Below are 18,620 nucleotides of genomic sequence, written 5' to 3'. Positions count from 1 at the left end.
GATACTTATTGGCATTCTGCACGATCTCCCTGATTTTGCTAGTTCAATGGATTATATTTTTCTTTTCATTATGGAGAAATTACATGTGAGGTAGGTTTGTTGTTTGTTTTTGTGTGTTTGCTGTTGTTTTTCTTCTCACCATCATAGGAAAACACATCATTGCTCAAAATGAAAAGAACATAAAAACCAGCATGTTCATTGTTGCAATTCAAGTTGAGTAAGAAAAGGGAAAAAAAGAAGATGTGTTACAAGACATTGCAGAGCAGACAAATTTATTCCAATGAAAATCACACTATAATTAAAATAATTTTTTTCATAGTTGACCATCAAATATGACACTTTCATTTTGTGTGTAAATACAAAGCAACATGAGCCTGGAAACAAAAATTCTTTTGCAATTTTATTATGTGTAGAATACATAAAAAATAAATATGTGCAAGAAAAGATGGCAATCATATTTTTAATCAATGTTTACAATAACCAACTATCGAACATCACAAAAGTTATTCCCCTTGGCATTGGATTTCATGGGTGGTAAGTGCTGGACGACCTGGGGTAAGAGGGTTAAGGTAAACTCAGTATTTCAGTATACTTTCAATGCCTGTAGTAAAACACTGGTTTTAAAATATCTATAGAAAAGAAGACAGAATAAAAGACTGTTGGCAAATTTCAATTCCTATAGCGACAGCACAAAGTTTTTAAAATAACATAAACAGAAAATGTCGGCAAATCACCCACCTGAGGAAGAGGTTGCCATTCCATGGAACGACTCAGGATGTATGTCCTGCTTCAGGTCGGCACTGGAAATTTATAAACCAATCACTTTGATTCATCATTCGTACATAGAAAAAGGAACAAAATCTTATCCAAAACCACACATCACAGAATCAAAACAGGCAGAGAGGACACAAACTTTACAAATTAAAAAAACAAAAAAAGAAAAGAAAAGAAAAAAGAAAGGATGAAGTGTTTGGGAACACAGTATCGAGACAGAAAAGAAATCAGGAGACAAGAGACCAAAGAGCGACAGAAAAGAGGAAATTTCTCGCACATTATTTCCACACAGCTGGGGACACTGTTGCTAGCTGAAAGAAGGCCTAGCATCCACCCCAGAGACAAAGAGAGACACCAGGGTAAAGATTAAAAATTCTTTTAACTCACTTGGGACGGCAAAGTTTTCTCCCTTGCTTTTCCCCACAGAGGAAAAGTAAGGATTTGGAAAAAAAAAATATATATATATATATTAATAATACAGAGTAAGAAAATGAAACTTTCAGAACTGGTTTATTACATGTTGGGTTATTACATATTAAAAAAAAAAAAAAAAAAAAAAAATTTCATCTTATTTTCACAGTTTTGCCATTATGTAGAAAATAATGCCTATTTTTCACCCCGAATCACCAAACCCACACTCGCTTTCTGCACTTAATTCACTTTCTTCTTCATCATCATCCACATCTTCGATGTCCGACCCTTCAGTTTGTAGCATTTCAAGTACTTCAGCAACACTAAAACGTTGCCGTTGCTGCCCTGTGCGCTCCGCAACATTTTGAGAAGAACCCGCTTCAGACGCCATTTGCTAACAGGCTGCCACACGAGCAGGCAACCAGTCAGTGACTTTGTCAGCGTGTGTGCGAGACAGGCCACAAAAGACAGGCTGGCCAATCATATCATTCGGCTGGGGAGTGACCCAGAATAGCGCACTCTGCTTGGCTAATCACAGAATCATGTGTACAGCGTGTGACGGATTTTTATTTTCGGGAAATGCTATTCCGTTCCGTCGTCCAAATCCGAATACATTTTATGTAGGAATGCTCACGCATTCTGTCGTACGGAGAGAGTGAGACAGAGAATTGATAGTAACGAAAGACGCAGAAGAAAACCGTACTGTTTTGACAAGCGGAAACCACACTGCATCAATCAAGTATGATAAACAAAAAACAACAAACAAACAAAACCCCTCTAAATTTCCATTTCTGTGGGCCCCCTAAAGAGAACAGGACAGAGACAGAGAAAGAAAACATGATGGACACACATTTAAAACCATTAACTCTCTCCATACGAACCGCGAAAGAGATGATGTTAACAGCGTTTCACCCCAATTACCACCAGCAAAATATTGCAAGCGGAAGGCTCTTATACTGAAGAGGTGAATGTTGACAAACAATACCACAATTCTGACGACGGAAGCTAAAGGTTGGGTCATTCAGACACCCACTGGACATCCGAGGGGTCTGTGTAGAGGAGCAGAGAGGACTGGCCGTACTGAGTGAGTTAATAAGTTTCAGTTTTCAGTTTCAGTAGCTCAAGGAGGCGTCACTGCGTTCGGACAAATCCATATACGCTACACCACATCTGCCAAGCAGATGCCTGACCAGCAGCGTAACCCAACGCGCTTAGTCAGGCCTTGAGAAAAAAAAGAAAAAAAAAAAGGTAGTAGTAATGAAAATAATGATAAAATGATAATAATAATAAATAAATAATAAATCCTTAATAAGAATAAACAGAACAACAATAAAAGACATGACAGAGATGCAGACAAAAGTAACTAAACTGAGAAAGCCCGACTGAATCAATCAAGCGAATGTGACAAACCAGCACTTTTCCCTTTTTCCTTCTGGAGCATTATCACCCCTTCCCTCTCAGTTTGCAGTATTTCTCTCCCTTGGAACATTAATCTTTTAACGAACCTGTCCTCCAGCTGGCCTTCTCCACTTGTTTTCAGAGTCTTCCGTCTAGCGACAGCTTTCATTTTGTTGACGGAGAATTTCATTTTCAAGGCCGTTTTGTCCTGCAGACATAAGATAAACCATTCTTTAACGTGAAGCTTGGAAACTCAAAGTCAAATGTTTGCCAAGTGTTCATGTGGGTGAGAGAGAAGATATCAGTATCTTTACTTTTATGAAAATAGCTTTCAGATAATACCTGAGTGATGCACATGTGCATACGTGATTTTATCTTTCACATTAAAAATCATTATCACCAAATATGCTTTAATTTTTTCGGTTGTATGATGCAATTTATTCCAAAATAATACAAATTGTACAAACGTATTTGGTTACTCAGAAGAGTTTACTCATTATGTAATATTTAAAGCAGTTTTTTTTAGGAAACATGAAACACGTGCAAAAAGCCTCAATCCATCTTCCAAAACTCAACCAAGAAAACAACTCAGGATGCAATAACCAAATGGTTGGAACGTTGAACTTTCACTCTGCGTCCCAGATAGTTCACAGTTTACTCACACAAAGAGATGTTGCATGTGTATTTGGGTATATAGAACGTTGAACTTTCACTCTGTGTCCCAGACAGTTCACAGCTTACTCACACAGAGAGATGTTGCATGTGTATTTGGGTATATAGAATGTTGAACTTTCACCCTGCGTCCCAGACAGTTCACAGCTTACTCACACAGAGATGTTGCATGTGTATTTGGGTATATAGAACGTTGAACTTTCACTCTGCGTCCCAGACAGTTCACAGCTTACTCACACAAAGAGATGTTGCATGTGTAGTTGTGTATATAGAACGTTGAACTTTCACTCTGCGTCCCAGACAGTTCACAGATTACTCACACAAAGAGATGTTGCATGTGTATTTGGGTATATAGAACGTTGAACTTTCACTCTGCGTCCCAGATAGTTCACAGATTACTCACACAAAGAGATGTTGCATGTGTATTTGGGTATATAGAACGTTGAACGTTTACTCTGCGTCCCAGACAGTTCACAGATTACTCACACAAAGAGATGTTGCATGTGTATTTGGGTATATAGAACGTTGAACTTTCACTCTGCGTCCCAGACAGTTCACAGCTTACTCACACAAAGAGATGTTGCATGTGTATTTGGGTATATAGAACGTTGAACTTTTACTCTGCGTCCCAGACAGTTCACAGATTACTCACACAAAGAGATGTTGCATGTGTATTTGGGTATATAGAACGTTGAACTTTCACTCTGCGTCCCAGACAGTTCAGATTACTCACACAAAGAGATGTTGCATGTGTATTTGGGTATATAGAACGTTGAACTTTCACTCTGCGTCCCAGACAGTTCACAGATTACTCACACAAAGAAATGTTGCATGTGTATTTGGGTAAATAGAACGTTGAACTTTCACCCTGCGTCCCAGACAGTTCACAGATTACTCACACAAAGAGATGTTGCATGTGTATTTGGGTATATAGAACGTTGAACTTTCACTCTGCGTCCCAGACAGTTCACAGATTACTCACACAAAGAAATGTTGCATGTGTATTTGGGTATATAGAACGTTGAACTTTCACTCTGCGTCCCAGACAGTTCACAGATTACTCACACAAAGAAATGTTGCATGTGTAGTTGTGTATATAGAACGTTGAACTTTCACTCTGCGTCCCAGACAGTTCACAGCTTACTCACACAAAGAAATGTTGCATGTGTATTTGGGTATATAAATAACAGCAAAGTGAGAGCTGCATGATCAAAGGTATCTCTGCTGCAATGGGAATTCATTCACAGTTTAGTCTTTTGTGGAGGTCTATGATTTTCAAACTAGGAGGCGGCAAAATTGCACTGGCACTTAGTGCTACTGTAGTCTTGGAAACTAGGAGGCAAGATTGCACTGGCTCTTAGTGCTGAATCTTGGGAGCTAGCTGGCCTTTGGGAACCATCCCCAATGCCTACCGTCCTAAAGCCCTTGTGGCTGGGAGAGTCGGTTTAGTCGTCGGCAACCCGACCCTGAACAGGTTGTACTGGATTACAGGTTACCAGTAGCAGATCTAATGACCTGACCTGACGAGGGAGTGAGTACGTAACATGGGCATGACTCCACAATAATCAAATTCTAACCCAGCAGTTGCCTCTGCTGTTCTGATGGTCACTGTCTGACATGACTATCATTGCCTCAACTGCTGTTCTGATGGTCATTGTCTGACACGACTATCATTGCCTCAACTTCTGTTCTGATGGTCATTGTCTGACATGACTATCATTGCCTCAACTTCTGTTCTGATGGTCACTGTCTGACATGACTATCATTGCCTCAACTGCTGTTCTGATGGTCACTGTCTGACATGACTATCATTGCCTCAACTGCTGTTCTGATAGTCACTGTTTGAGAAGACTATCATTGCCTCAACTTCTGTTCTGATGGTCATTGTCTGACATGACTATCATTGCCTCAACTGCTGTTCTGATGGTCATTGTCTGACATGACTATCATTGCCTCAACTGCTGTTCTGATGGTCACTGTCTGACATGACTATCATTGCCTCAACTGCTGTTCTGATAGTCACTGTTTGAGAAGACTATCACTGCCCTCAACTGCTGTTCTGATGGACACTCTCTGAGAAGACTATCATTGCCTCAACTGCTGTTCTGATGGTCATTGTCTGACACGACTATCATTGCCTCAACTGCTGTTCTGATAGTCACTGTTTGAGAAGACTATCACTGCCCTCAACTGCTGTTCTGATGGTCACTGACATGACTATCATTGCCTCAACTGCTGTTCTGATAGTCACTGTTTGAGAAGACTATCACTGCCCTCAACTGCTGTTCTGATGGTCACTGTCTGAGAAGACTATCACTGCCCTCAACTGCTGTTCTAATGGACACTCTCTGAGAAGACTATCATTGCCTCAACTGCTGTTCTGATGGTCACTGTCTGACACGACTATCATTGCCTCAACTGCTGTTCTGATGGTCATTGTCTGACACGACTACCATTGCCTCAACTGCTGTTCTGATGGTCACTGTCTGACATGACTATCATTGCCTCAACTGCTGTTCTGATAGTCACTGTTTGAGAAGACTATCACTGCCCTCAACTGCTGTTCTGATGGTCACTGTCTGACATGACTATCATTGCCTCAACTGCTGTTCTGATGGTCACTGACATGACTATCATTGCCTCAACTGCTGTTCTGATAGTCACTGTTTGAGAAGACTATCACTGCCCTCAACTGCTGTTCTGATGGTCACTGACATGACTATCATTGCCTCAACTGCTGTTCTGATAGTCACTGTTTGAGAAGACTATCACTGCCCTCAACTGCTGTTCTGATGGTCACTGACATGACTATCACTGCCCTCAACTGCTGTTCTGATGGTCACTGTCTGAGAAGACTATCACTGCCTCAACTGCTGTTCTGATGGTCACTGTCTGACACGACCATCATCGCCCTCAACTGCTGTTCTGATAGTCATTGTCTGCCAAGACATATGTCTGAGAACTTGTCAGCTTGAGCTCTTGTGCACATGTGCTGATGCAGACGCTGTGCATGCAATGTTTTGTTGTTGTTTAAACACCGCCCAACATGCCTGTGATTCCGGACAATGTCTCCACAAACTCCCTCCAGCAGAACCACCACCATCAGAGACGTCCCTGCTGGCTTCAGTGGTGGTGGTGGTGGTGCTGACAAGGGAGACCGGCTCCACTGGTGGGGCTGAAGCCATCAAGTCATCCATGTCGTCCAGGTGCTCCCAGCGTTTCTGCTCCTCCTTCCCCGTCTTCTGTCGCTTCTCGCATATCTGCTTGTGTCTGAGAACACACACACACACACACACACACACACACAGAGGCCCATCTCTTCATGATGTAAAAAATCAATTGTTGCTAATTCAATTTACCATGATGAAATAAAATCTTGACTTCACATTGTTGCTAATTCAATTTACCATGATGAAATAAAATCTAGACTTCACACACACACACACACACACTCACACACAAATTTCTTACTTCACATGGTTTGCAGACTCCAATGCTTGTGTCAAGAATATCATTACAGCAAAGTTTATGTGGGTCTGTCCACAAACGTTTTTGAGGGGGAGGGGGAGGGGGAGGAGGTGGGGATGAAAGGTAGAAACGTTTACAAATTTTCTTTCTTCTGTCGTCTCATCTCTAGACTATTTCTACCATCAATTATTTAGTTGTTTGGTTCTGCGTGTTTTGTCTTCAATGTCTGTGCATCTTCTGTCACTGTGTGCCTTGGGATGTCACAAGTTGCTCCAAAAACACACAGTAAACACGCACGCGCGTACACACACACACAAGCAAGTTGCTCCATAAACACACAATCGGCACACACACACACACACAGACACAAACACACACAAGCATGTTGGTCCATAAACACAAAATCAGCACACACACACACACACACGCACACAAGTTTGCTTCATAAACACAATCAGCACCAAACACACACACACACACACACACACACAGAATCAGGTTGCTCCATAACCACAGAATCAGCACACATACACACACACAGACACACACACACGCACAATCAGGTTGCTCCATAAACACACAATCAGCACACACACACCTGAACCTGAGGTTTCTCATTTTCTCATCGCAGTGCGACCCCGTCACATAGAACCCTTTCCTCCTCATGACGTCGGCCACCAGTTCCCAGGCCTCTCTCTTCATGATGTCCGTGCTGTGGAACTTGTGCTGCAGCGTTTTGTACGTGGCTATCAGGCACTTCACTGCTGCAGGGGACCAGTAGGGGCCTGAAAAAACCCCCCCCGGAAGATTCACTCTTGCACAAAAACATCAACGTCACAAGAGTGAGGGGATATTTTTGCCTTGTGTGTGATCCTTCTGTTAACCCTTTCAGCCCTTTAAGGTCTTCTGCCTGTGCAGTCTTCCCTGCCTGGCATGCTTTGGCCCGGCTGCATCAACGGGAAGGGGTGCTTCACTTCAGGCACATATTTATAGCAGCCACTCAACCAGTAGCTACCAAACTTCACATTATGACTGAAATGTAACTGTGACACAAACTGCTGAAGTCTCAAGACAAAGGATGTAAGAGTATACTTGTAACTTTAAATCAAAAACAGAAATAGAAAAATGTCAGCTTCTGTTGATGTTGAAGGTTGTGGGCTATCTTCTTGACTGAAATGTCTGTCACTTTGTCTACACTGGTTGCTAATTTCATCTCCTTCACTTTCCCATGAATTATCGAAAGAATTTCAAGACAAACTGTCATTATCTGGGTTGAATTCGCTGCAAGAGTACATAATAATTTCACGTTTACCATATTAATGCGGAAAACCGCATAAAAAACATGCTAATTGTTCGATATTTGGATCGAAACTTCACGTGCCAGTGAGGAAGGAAGTTAAGTTGGAGTTACAACGTCTGTCCCGAACTATCTGGGCTAAAATTTTATCATAGTGAAGAGTGTCTTTCTCGAGTTTCATCCCCACTCTCTCGGCCAAGAGGGTTTTAGGACAGTCTGCGTTTGGGATGGTTCCCAAAGGCCAACTAGCCCCCAAGGCTTGAGCACTAAAAGGTTTAGTTACAACAGCAAGACAAAATGAATAATTCATGTACAAACCTAGGAATGAAGTTGAAATTCCCACAAGAGACTCCTCAGCTTTGGCAAATGGTGCATCATCTCTGCTCGAAAACAAAACAAAACAAAATAAAAACAATGTACATCAAATACATTTCATTTAGAAATACTGTTCTCCAAATACAATGCTATATCACATACCAGAGAAATATATGCTTAAAAAAAAAAATCCTGAATGTAGCAGAACATTAAAAGATAGAATGAAAACTTTGTGATTCCACTCAAACATGTTTTTATATCATGCCTCATTAAACGGAAAGGGGAGAGAAAGAGGAGACAACTAACAGTCAATGGATCCATTCACAATAAGATGGATCATTTTGTTTATGGGCAAAGTCTATTCAATTCCACATTCTCCTTGGGTATTTTTGTTGTTGTTTTTTTCTCCTTGCTTCTTCAACTGCCTCCCTTCAGTCAGAACCAGGTGGCTCAAAAGACAAGATTCATTCTAGCATGGAGAGACTAGCACACAAAGGTACAAGGAAAATACACATTTTAATGTTTAGTTAAAAGACGTTTTTCTTCCACAAAAAGACATATTTCCCCTTCAATCAGTCCAGAATGGTTCATCTACTCATTTTAATGTTTAGTTAAAAGACGTTTTTCTTCCCCAAAAAGATATTTCCCCTTCAATCATTCCTGAAGCGGTTCATCTACACATTTTAATGTTCAGTTAAAAAACGTTTTTCCTCCACAAAAAGACATATTTCCCCTTCATCATTCAAGAAACAGTTCTACACATTTTAATGTTCAGTTAAAAGACGTTTTTCCTCCACAAAAAGACATATTTCCCCTTCGATCATTCCAGAGCGGTTCATCTACACATTTTAATGTTCAGTTAAAAGACGTCTTTCCTCCACAAAAAAAACATATTTCCCCTTCGGTTCATCTACACATTTTAATGTTCAGTTAAAAGACGTTTTTCCTCCACAAAAAGACATGTTTTCCCTTCGACCATTCCTGAAACTTCATCTACACATTTTAATGTTCAGTTAAAAGACGTTTTTCCTCCACAAAAAGACATATTTCCCCTTCATCATTCAAGAAACAGTTCATCTACACATTTTAATGTTCAGTTAAAAGATGTTTTTCCTCCACAAAAAGACATATTTCCCCTTCATCATTCAAGCAGTTCTTCTACACATTTTAATGTTCAGTTAAAAGACGTTTTTCCTCCACAAAAAGACATATTTCCCCTTCGATCATTCCAGAAAGGTTCATCTACACATTTTAATGTTTAGTTAAAAGACATTTTCCTCCACAAAAAGACATATTTCCCCTTCGATCATTCCAGAACCGTTCATCTACACATTTTAATGTTTTTCCTCCACAGAATGACATATTTCCCCTTCATCATTCAAGAAACAGTTCTTCAACACATTCTAATGTTCAGTTAAAAGACGTTTTTCCTCCACAGAAAGACACGTTTCCCCCTTTAATCATTCCAGAACGGTTCATCGCTTGCAGACCTTTTTTCCTCAATACAGCAGCTTCCACTGGTGCTGAGGGTCAGACGCCTGACAACTGGCGCTGCTGGGGTCGTGGTTTCACTGGAACTGCTCCGGTCTGATAGCCCCTCCTGCCGACATCAGACAAACCTCGATTACTTTCTCTGACAGTTTCAGTCTCTCAAGGAGGCATCAATGCGTTCGGACAATTCCATTTATACTACACCTCATCTGCTAAGCAGATGAGTGACCAGCAGCATAACCCAATGCACTTAGGGCTTGAGGGCATGCATATATATATCTCTCTCTCTTTGTGTACCTATCAGAATGGATTTCTTGCAAAGAAATTTGCCAGAGGACAACACTTTCGTTGTCATGGGTTTTCGGGGGCTTTTTTGTTGTTTTTTTTGCAGTGTGCCAAGTGCATGCTGCACACGGGACCTTGGTTTATCGTCTCATCCACATGAATATACCCTCAGTTTGATCTTCCAGTCAAGCATGGAAGGAAGAGAGGGAAAGAATGCCAAGTGCATGCTGCACACGAGACCTTGGTTTATCGTCTCATCCACATCAATATACCCTCAGTTTGATCTTCCAGTCACGCATGAAAGGAAGAGAGGGAAAGAATGCCAAGTGCATGCTGCACACCGGACCTCGGTTTATCGTCTCATCCACATGAATATACCCTCAGTTTGAACTTCCAGTCACGCATGAAAGGAAGAGAGGGAAAGAATGCCAAGTGCATGCTGCACACCGGACCTTGGTTTATCGTCTCATCCACATGAATATACCCTCAGTTTGAACTTCCAGTCACGCATGAAAGGAAGAGAGGGAAAGAATGCCAAGTGCATGCTGCACACGGGACCTTGGTTTATCGTCTCATCCACATGAATATACCCTCAGTTTGATCTTCCAGTCAAGCATGGAAGGAAGAGAGGGAAAGAATGGGAGCAGATTAGATGGGACAAGAGACAGGTTCAACAGCTGAACAGTTAAAATGTCAAGGCTTTCAATCTGAGGGTCCTGGGTTCCATCCCACGGTCCCAGCATAAGGGTGGAGAATTTCCTATCTCCCAGGTCAACATACAAAAGACCTGCTAATCCCTAATCCCTTAATCCCCTTTATGTGTACTCAAAATACCCCCCGAACCTCCCCCCCCCCACCCCTCCCCCCCAAAAAAAAGATATAAAATATGCAGGTTAAAGATATTATCATAATCAATATCATTTCTAATAATTGTGTTACGGAAACACTAACATACCTTGCATGCACACTCCATTAGACAAGTGGACCACCACCCATATGGCATACATATAAAAAGGCCACTCCAAGTTGAAAGTTGATGTGGAAGATGCATGCAATCCACAAACATAAAGACAAAAGACAAAAGGACAGGAGAAGAAAGGAAATTTTCTTCCTAAAATTACGTTTAAGAAACATACTTACAAAAAAGAGGGCGCTAGTCAGGGATGCACAGGGGAGGTAAACTACTTCGGGAGGTTATCGGCCGTAGCTACTTTCGTTTTCTCCGCATACGCGGGTAATAGTTTGCACAGGACAGGAATCAGACCCCTGCCGGAGTCTGCACTAGTGGGTCACAGTTAAGTTTATGTAATTAAATGAAAGTTTACTCAAAGGGAAAGACAGGACTGTGGCAAGAAAGGAACAGAATGAGAAAACGACCACTCACAGAGAATGACTGGATCTTAACAAGAGAGGAAGCGAACGACTTGCTTCATACATTGCATTGTACTGTATTGTATTGTATTGTATTTTATTGTATTGTATTGTATTGTATTGTATTGTATTGTACTGTATTGTATTGCATCATATTGTATTGTATTTCTTACTTTTGTCACAACAGATTTCTGTGTGTGAAATTCGGGCTGCTCTCCCCAGGGAGTGTGTTGCTATACTGAGAGCCCCACCCTTTTTTTTTTTTTTTTTCTTCCATGCATTTTTTTTTAAAATTTGTTTTCCTATCGAAGTGGATTTTTCTACAGAATTTTGCCAGGGACAACCCTTTTGTTGCCATGGGTTCTTTTATGTGCGTTTCACTTTATCTTCTCATTTGAATGACCAGCGTCCAGACCACCACTCAAGGTCTAGCAGAGGGGGAGAGAATACTGGCGACTGTGCTGTGATATTTTTCAAAGCACCTGCTGTTCTTGACTTAGCTCCCTGTGTTCCTCCCCGGGGTCTGCCTGGCTGCCTGCTTCAGTCAAGGTGGCAGAGTCCTCTGGGATGACCCCCGTCACCAAGTTGTCCATGTCTCTCATGTGCTCCCAGCGAATACACCCTTCTTCTCCCTTCTCCTTTCTCTTGTCGCTCAACACTTTGTGTCTGCAAAACCACACACATGTTAACAACTAATTCACCCTTCTTCTCCCTTCTCCTTTCTCTTGTCGCTCAACACTTTGTGTCTGCAAAACCACACACATGTTAACAACTAATACACCCTTCTTCTCCCTTCTCCTTTCTCTTGTCACTCAACACTTTGTGTCTGCAAAACCACACACATGATAACAACTAATATACCCTTTCTCCTGTTGCTCAACACTTTGTGTCTGCAAAACCACGCACATGTTAACAACTAATACACCCTTTCTCCTGTCACACAACACTTTGTGTCTGCAAAGCCACGTACATGTTAACAACTAATACACCCTTTCTCCTTTCTCCTGTCACACAACACTTTGTGTCTGCAAAACCACGCACATGTTAACAACTAATACACCCTTTCTCCTTTCTCCTGTCGCTCCACACTTTGTGTCTGCAAAACCACGCACATGTTAACAACTAATACACCCTTTCTCCTTTCTCCTGTCGCTCCACACTTTGTGTCTGCAAAACCACGCACATGTTAACAACTAATACACCCTTTCTCCTGTCACACAACACTTTGTGTCTGCAAAACCACGCACATGTTAACAACTAATACACCCTTTCTCCTGTCACACAACACTGTGTCTGCAAAACCACGCACATGTTAACAACTAATACACCCTTCTTCTCCCTTCCCCTTTCTCTTGTTGCTCAACACTTTGTGTCTGCAAAACCACTCACACACTAACAATGAAACATAATCATGAATGAAGAACACTGATGGGCACACAACAGCCAACTGATTCAAGTGCCAGACTTTCAATGCAAGGATACTGGGATTCAATCCTGGTTGTGACATCTGGCAGTTTGAAGTGGAGATTGTTTTCCTTCTCCGATCTCACAGGTTAACATATGCGCAGATCTGCTAGTGCCTTCATACCATTTGTGTGTATACACACAAGCAGAAATTCCAGTACGTATATTGAATATCCTGCAGCCATGTCAGTGTCTGGTGAGTTATGGAAACACCAACGTAATCAGTAAGGATGGCTTCCTCAATGATGGGGCAAAAACAGTCATACATGTAAAAGTTGCAGCTGAGAATGCAGAAAGAACAGGAAAAAACCCTCTACAGAGCCACTTCTCAACACTGAGTGTAGCGCATTATAACCAATCCATTACTGAGAAAAAGACAAAATGATTACAAGTTCTGTCCACTTATGAAGTGTTAGAAGTAACTGCTTCATACCAAAGAAAAAGTATCTGCATGTGAGTGTGCAAGTGTATGTGTATGTGTGTGCGCATGGTGACTTAATGTGTGTGTGTGTGTGTGTGTGTGTAATAAACGGAGGAGAGGGTGTGTCACTATGTCTCGTTACAAAATCAAACAAATGACCTGAACTTCAAGTTTTTGCTGGGATTTTTCACTTAATTTCTCCCCCCTTGTACTTATGTGTTTTTTTTCTTTATATCGACTGCAATATTTCCACAATAAGAAGACTACACAAAATTCACCTGACCTAAAACAACCACCACCACCAACAACAAAGACCCCAAAGCCCTGACCTGAACTTCAAGTTCCTCATCTTGTCGTCACACTGGGACCCTGTGACGGAGTAGCCCTTGGTCTTCATGACTGCTGCCACAATGCCCCAGGCCTCACGCTTCATGATGTCTGGGCAGCTGAACTTGTTCTGCAGCTCTCTGTAGGTGCTGATCAGACACTTCACTGCCTTGGAGGTCCACTGTCCTCCTGAAAGTATGTACAACACCCTCATAAGTTAAGGCTCGAAACGCTTGATTGAGGGGGGCTTCTTCTCTGAAGAACTTGTAATGTCCAGGTCTGCCTTGCGTTTCTTATCACTTCAAATAATCATCATCTCTGGTTACCCCTGCCCCCATTCTTTTTGGGGGGTTGGAAATTGGGGGTTGTGACTAATTTTGACATGACGAATATAAGTATGAGTGCACGTGTGCTAAAAGTATAATGTGCGTACATGTGTATGTGTGTGTGACCTCATGTTTGTTTGAATGTTCTGTGGGTTACTCCATGTGTATCAACTGGATGAAATCAGCAATATTTATGTTAATATCTTGTGTGTTTGATCTATCTTTCTTTCTTTCTATATATATATATATGTGTGTGTGTGTGTGTGTGTGTGTGTGTGTGTGTGTGTGTGTGTGTGTGTGGTTATTATGAATTCAAATGTTCTTTACATATCATTATCAATGCAAATATTGTAGGGTGGTGTGAAAAATAAAAATGCGCTTTTCACAATGTGTTGCCACACTTCATCACCAGCTATGAAAGGAAATGTTCAGTGTGACAATCAAATTCACTCACAAACAATTAACCATGACTTCACTATGAAAAATCACATTCACACATAAATAATGATAGATGTACACACACACACACACACACACACACACATGATAGATATACATACAGAAACAAACACGCACACACACACACACACACACACACGATAGATATACATACAGAAACACACACACACACACACACAACAAAACAAAACTAGGACTTACTATGAACGTCTTATACACTCCTCTCCACAAGATCAAGTAGTAATACAAGTGCAAACATAAACCCACTGATTAAAAATTTTAAAAAAAATCATTATCACATTAATTACTTGTAACAAACCTGACGATGTATTCCTTGAAGCGTAATACGGCACAGGAGCTGGATCTCCACTGAAAAAAAAAAAAAGAAAGGAAAACAATGAATCAACCAACAGGTTTTTATCAGAGAATTTCTGTACACTGTGAGTGTGACATACGGATACTTTAAAACTCTGACGTCACTGGCACAAGATGGATGCTGTATTTGACTCGATATATGTGACGCAGCACACGAAAACCCCTGGCTGTATGATAAGTATTGCATGATGTCACTCCTCAACTTGACATTCTTGTCTATGTTTAAGTACTAAGAGAAAATATGAATTTTCCTGTACCTTTGTCATATCGAAATCTAAAATTTACTCAATTCTGAATCAACTGACACCAAACATATGTTCAGGAAAATTCTTGTTTTAAAGTTACAGGCAAACAAATATGTGGGTTTTCCCATGTGGCTGAATAATCTGTATTGCATGACGTCACTCCTCCACTTGCCATACCAGTCTTCCTTTGAGTAGTGCAGAGAGAAAATACGAATTTTCCTGTGCATCTTTCATATGGAAATTTAAAGTTTATTCAGTTCTGAACCTTTTGACACTACATAGATATGCAGGCTAATGCTTGTTTTTTTTAAGTTATTGGCACACAAATATGTGTTTTTTTTCATGAGCCGATTTCTCCATTTCTACTCACTGGGCACACGAATTTAGAAAAAATCATAGAAAAAAAACTATGACAGATAGATCCATTCTGGGTTTGTTTTTTTTGTTTTGTTTTTTGTGTGTGTGTGTTTCTGTTTTAATTTTATATTTTTTACCTGTGATTTTTAAACTTTTAGAAGGTATACAAATGTAAACAATGATAAATTGTGACTTTAGCCAGATTTTCATGTGCTGCGTCACATATGTTCAAGTGATCTTTTAAGCTCATAAAAAAAACTTTTATGTCTTTTATAATACAACAAAAGTATTGGATTTCACAGAATACCATAAGGATTACTGAAATTTGAGCAATTCAAACTTTTTTCTTCCTTTTTTTCTTCCCAGTACAAACTTATCTAATTGTTGGAGAGAAAAAGCAATCCTACAAAATACAACGGGAAATAAAATGGTAAAAAGTCAGCTGATGTAGCATCTACTGATCACGCCAAGCAATATGGAACAGTGTTACAGTTGTAACGTATAATGCCTGAACAACGTCTCATGCACTTTTAACTCATTCTACCCCACAGCAACATGTCTGCTACAACTCCCCTGGACTCTGCACTACATGAGACCACTGCAGAAAAAACAGAGTGGTTCACTAAAACAGCAAAAATCTGTGGGGAAAAGTAGATTTAATCAGTCAAACAAAGCTTTGTTTTCATGCTTCCAGAATCCATAAACAGTTCACTTTAGAATGCCAACTGTACCAAGCAAGAATAAACAAAATTAGAATAGGTGTTGGTACAAGAATACTTGTACCTGGTCCACAAGGGAAGTAATCATGGTATGAGTTAACTTGCACAAGGAGCAGAATGAGTTAAAACTTAAACAGAACTGTTTACATCATAAACCAGACACAGTGACAAATGAGCACATGCACACTCAAGGGTCACTCTACCTGCCAACAGATCCAGACTGACTGTCAAAGGCTGTTGTACTGACGTTGACTGTTGCATCTTCAACATCCTCTGCTGTCACATTGGATGTGTACTGCTGACACGTCTGAAGAAGGAATTCCTTGGTGAGCCCACCTGCACAAGTCCAATGAATGTGTACTTGATTGACTGATTGATATGGATACTTATATACTGATATAGTGTCTATCCTTGGTCGGAGACCAAGCTGTAAGTGCTTTACAAACACAGGGTCATTTGCATAACAGGCTGCCTACCTGGGTAGAGCCGACTGACAGCTGCCATCATTTGTTTCCTATGTCATTCAATCAGATTTCAGGCATGCACACATACACACTCAGACAGACATGTAACATTTCACGTGTATGACTGTTTTGTTTTATTTGCCCCGCCATATATGCAGCCATACCCCATTTTGGGGGGTGTGCATTCTGGGTATGTTCGCGTTTCCATAACCCACCGAACGCTGACATGGATTACAGGATCTTTAACGTGCGTATTTGATCTTTTACGTGCGTATACACACGAAGGGGATTCAGGCACTAGCAGGTCTGCACATATGTTGACCTGGGAGATTAGAAAAATCCCTGCCCTTTACCCACCAGGCACCGTCGCCAAGATTCGAACCCAGGACCCTCAGATTGAAAGTCCAACGCTTTAACTTCGACCATTCGGCTATTGTCTCACCAACACCACCACTACTAGCTGTTCCACCACGCATTCTGATCAGGGGTAGAAAGGATGATGGGTGGAGATAAGGTTAACATTACAAACTGAGAGCATGCACACACAAACACACATATTTTATATATTAATATATATAATGTAGGTATGGGTCATTCTCCAGAGCTGATCATTAGAGGGGGGTCGCTCAATACGACTTCGGTGAATAACTTATTCATGAAAACAACACATTCTGGTGCAATGATTGATTGTATGTATGGTGAATATGTTGAAAGATGTGTATACTGATTACTATATACAACTGTAAAAATAAAATACACACACACACATATATATATACATATCAAAATGGGGTAAAAACACTGCAAAATGAAATGCAAAATGTCACACAAAAATGGTAACTCAAAACAGGAAAGTATCCCGTTCCTGTTGTACTTCATTCAAAACACTGAAAGTGTACTGAAAAATCCCTGGTTGAGAACCTGCTGTAGGAGTTATATTTCCCTGGTAATCAACTTGTAAAACAGCAATGTTTGTAATAATTACAATGCTGGCATGTGACAAACAATGTGTAATGCAAAAAACAAACACCGCCCCCCCCCCCCCTCCAAAAAAACCCACAAACAAACCCCATCCTTAATAATCAAGTGTAAGCTTAAAAACGATTAAAATTAATACATATCATGAACATAAATCGACAATAACTCGAGCCGCCGTGTCTTTTGTTTACTTATGCACGGTTGGGGGTCCGTGAAACAGATAAAGCGATTCTGATTGGCAGACTGAATGATCGCATCATTGCAGACGATTATGTGGACATCCAGTGATACACATTGGAAAATGTGTAGCGACTGAATCTACATAGAAAATAAGTACAGTTACCCTTAAAAGAACCGAAAACCACAGTGAGCAGATCAATAAGGACGCTAAAATTTGACGATTGAAAATGTGATCTGACCACTGGTAATATGATCTGAAATATGCATGAAAGCTTCCATTAAAATAGGTCGCTGAAATCAGCTTTCCAAAATCACAGGAGACAGCAAATCCCAATGATTATCAAGTTACCGAAAAGTAACTACAGACTGAACCAGATAAAATTTCAGCGTTTCAACACTCACGGCTGGCATAAGCGGCGTCAATTTGAAAACTGATGGGAGGGGCGTTTTTAAGTATCACTTCGATGTTTACATTATTTTCAGCCGCCATGTTGTTTCACCGACTGTTAGCTTTCTGTGCGCAAACGTTTGATCACGTGACGTCATTGTCGTCCGTTTGCATGTTTGCATAAAGATATGAACGTTTTTGTTAATTTGAGCATGACACAGTACTGAAGTCTTTACGCAAAACAAATGCGAAACACACAAATGCGTTGCATGTTTGTGAAAACACATCAACCGATTAAAATAATAAGGCCTGCAACAGCGTATTATTCCTTTCCCGTCCCACATGGACACCAGCTGCTTAAGTCCAAATTGGCATATCAGCTTCTGAAACTGGTATACCAGTACATCAGGAAAACGAGTTGCTTCAACGTGCGCT

General features: G+C 40.7%; 1 protein-coding gene across 2 annotated transcripts in view; it reads right to left on the bottom strand.

The window, feature by feature from the left end:
- LOC143275613 (uncharacterized) overlaps positions 1 to 18,502 on the bottom strand; it is a 67,484-nt gene extending 48,982 nt beyond the window's left edge. For both annotated transcript variants that reach the window (XM_076579852.1, XM_076579853.1), the window contains exons 1-11: positions 18,200 to 18,502; positions 16,379 to 16,511; positions 14,799 to 14,848; positions 13,697 to 13,883; positions 11,965 to 12,148; positions 9,826 to 9,935; positions 8,339 to 8,400; positions 7,322 to 7,508; positions 6,306 to 6,525; positions 2,691 to 2,791; positions 739 to 800 (exon numbers count right to left, since the gene is read on the bottom strand). In XM_076579852.1, the coding sequence (XP_076435967.1) occupies positions 739 to 800; positions 2,691 to 2,791; positions 6,306 to 6,525; positions 7,322 to 7,508; positions 8,339 to 8,400; positions 9,826 to 9,935; positions 11,965 to 12,148; positions 13,697 to 13,883; positions 14,799 to 14,848; positions 16,379 to 16,511; positions 18,200 to 18,287 (1,384 nt within the window). In that variant the 5' untranslated portion in view covers positions 18,288 to 18,502. The remainder of the gene's footprint in view (positions 1 to 738; positions 801 to 2,690; positions 2,792 to 6,305; positions 6,526 to 7,321; positions 7,509 to 8,338; positions 8,401 to 9,825; positions 9,936 to 11,964; positions 12,149 to 13,696; positions 13,884 to 14,798; positions 14,849 to 16,378; positions 16,512 to 18,199) is intronic.
- Between the last annotated feature and the right edge of the window lie 118 nt (positions 18,503 to 18,620).

The sequence above is a fragment of the Babylonia areolata genome, chromosome 30, assembly GCF_041734735.1.
Source record: "Babylonia areolata isolate BAREFJ2019XMU chromosome 30, ASM4173473v1, whole genome shotgun sequence".
NCBI lineage: Eukaryota > Metazoa > Mollusca > Gastropoda > Neogastropoda > Buccinidae > Babylonia > Babylonia areolata.
Note: the sequence above shows the minus strand (reverse complement) of the source record. Positions and strands in the feature narration are given on the sequence as shown.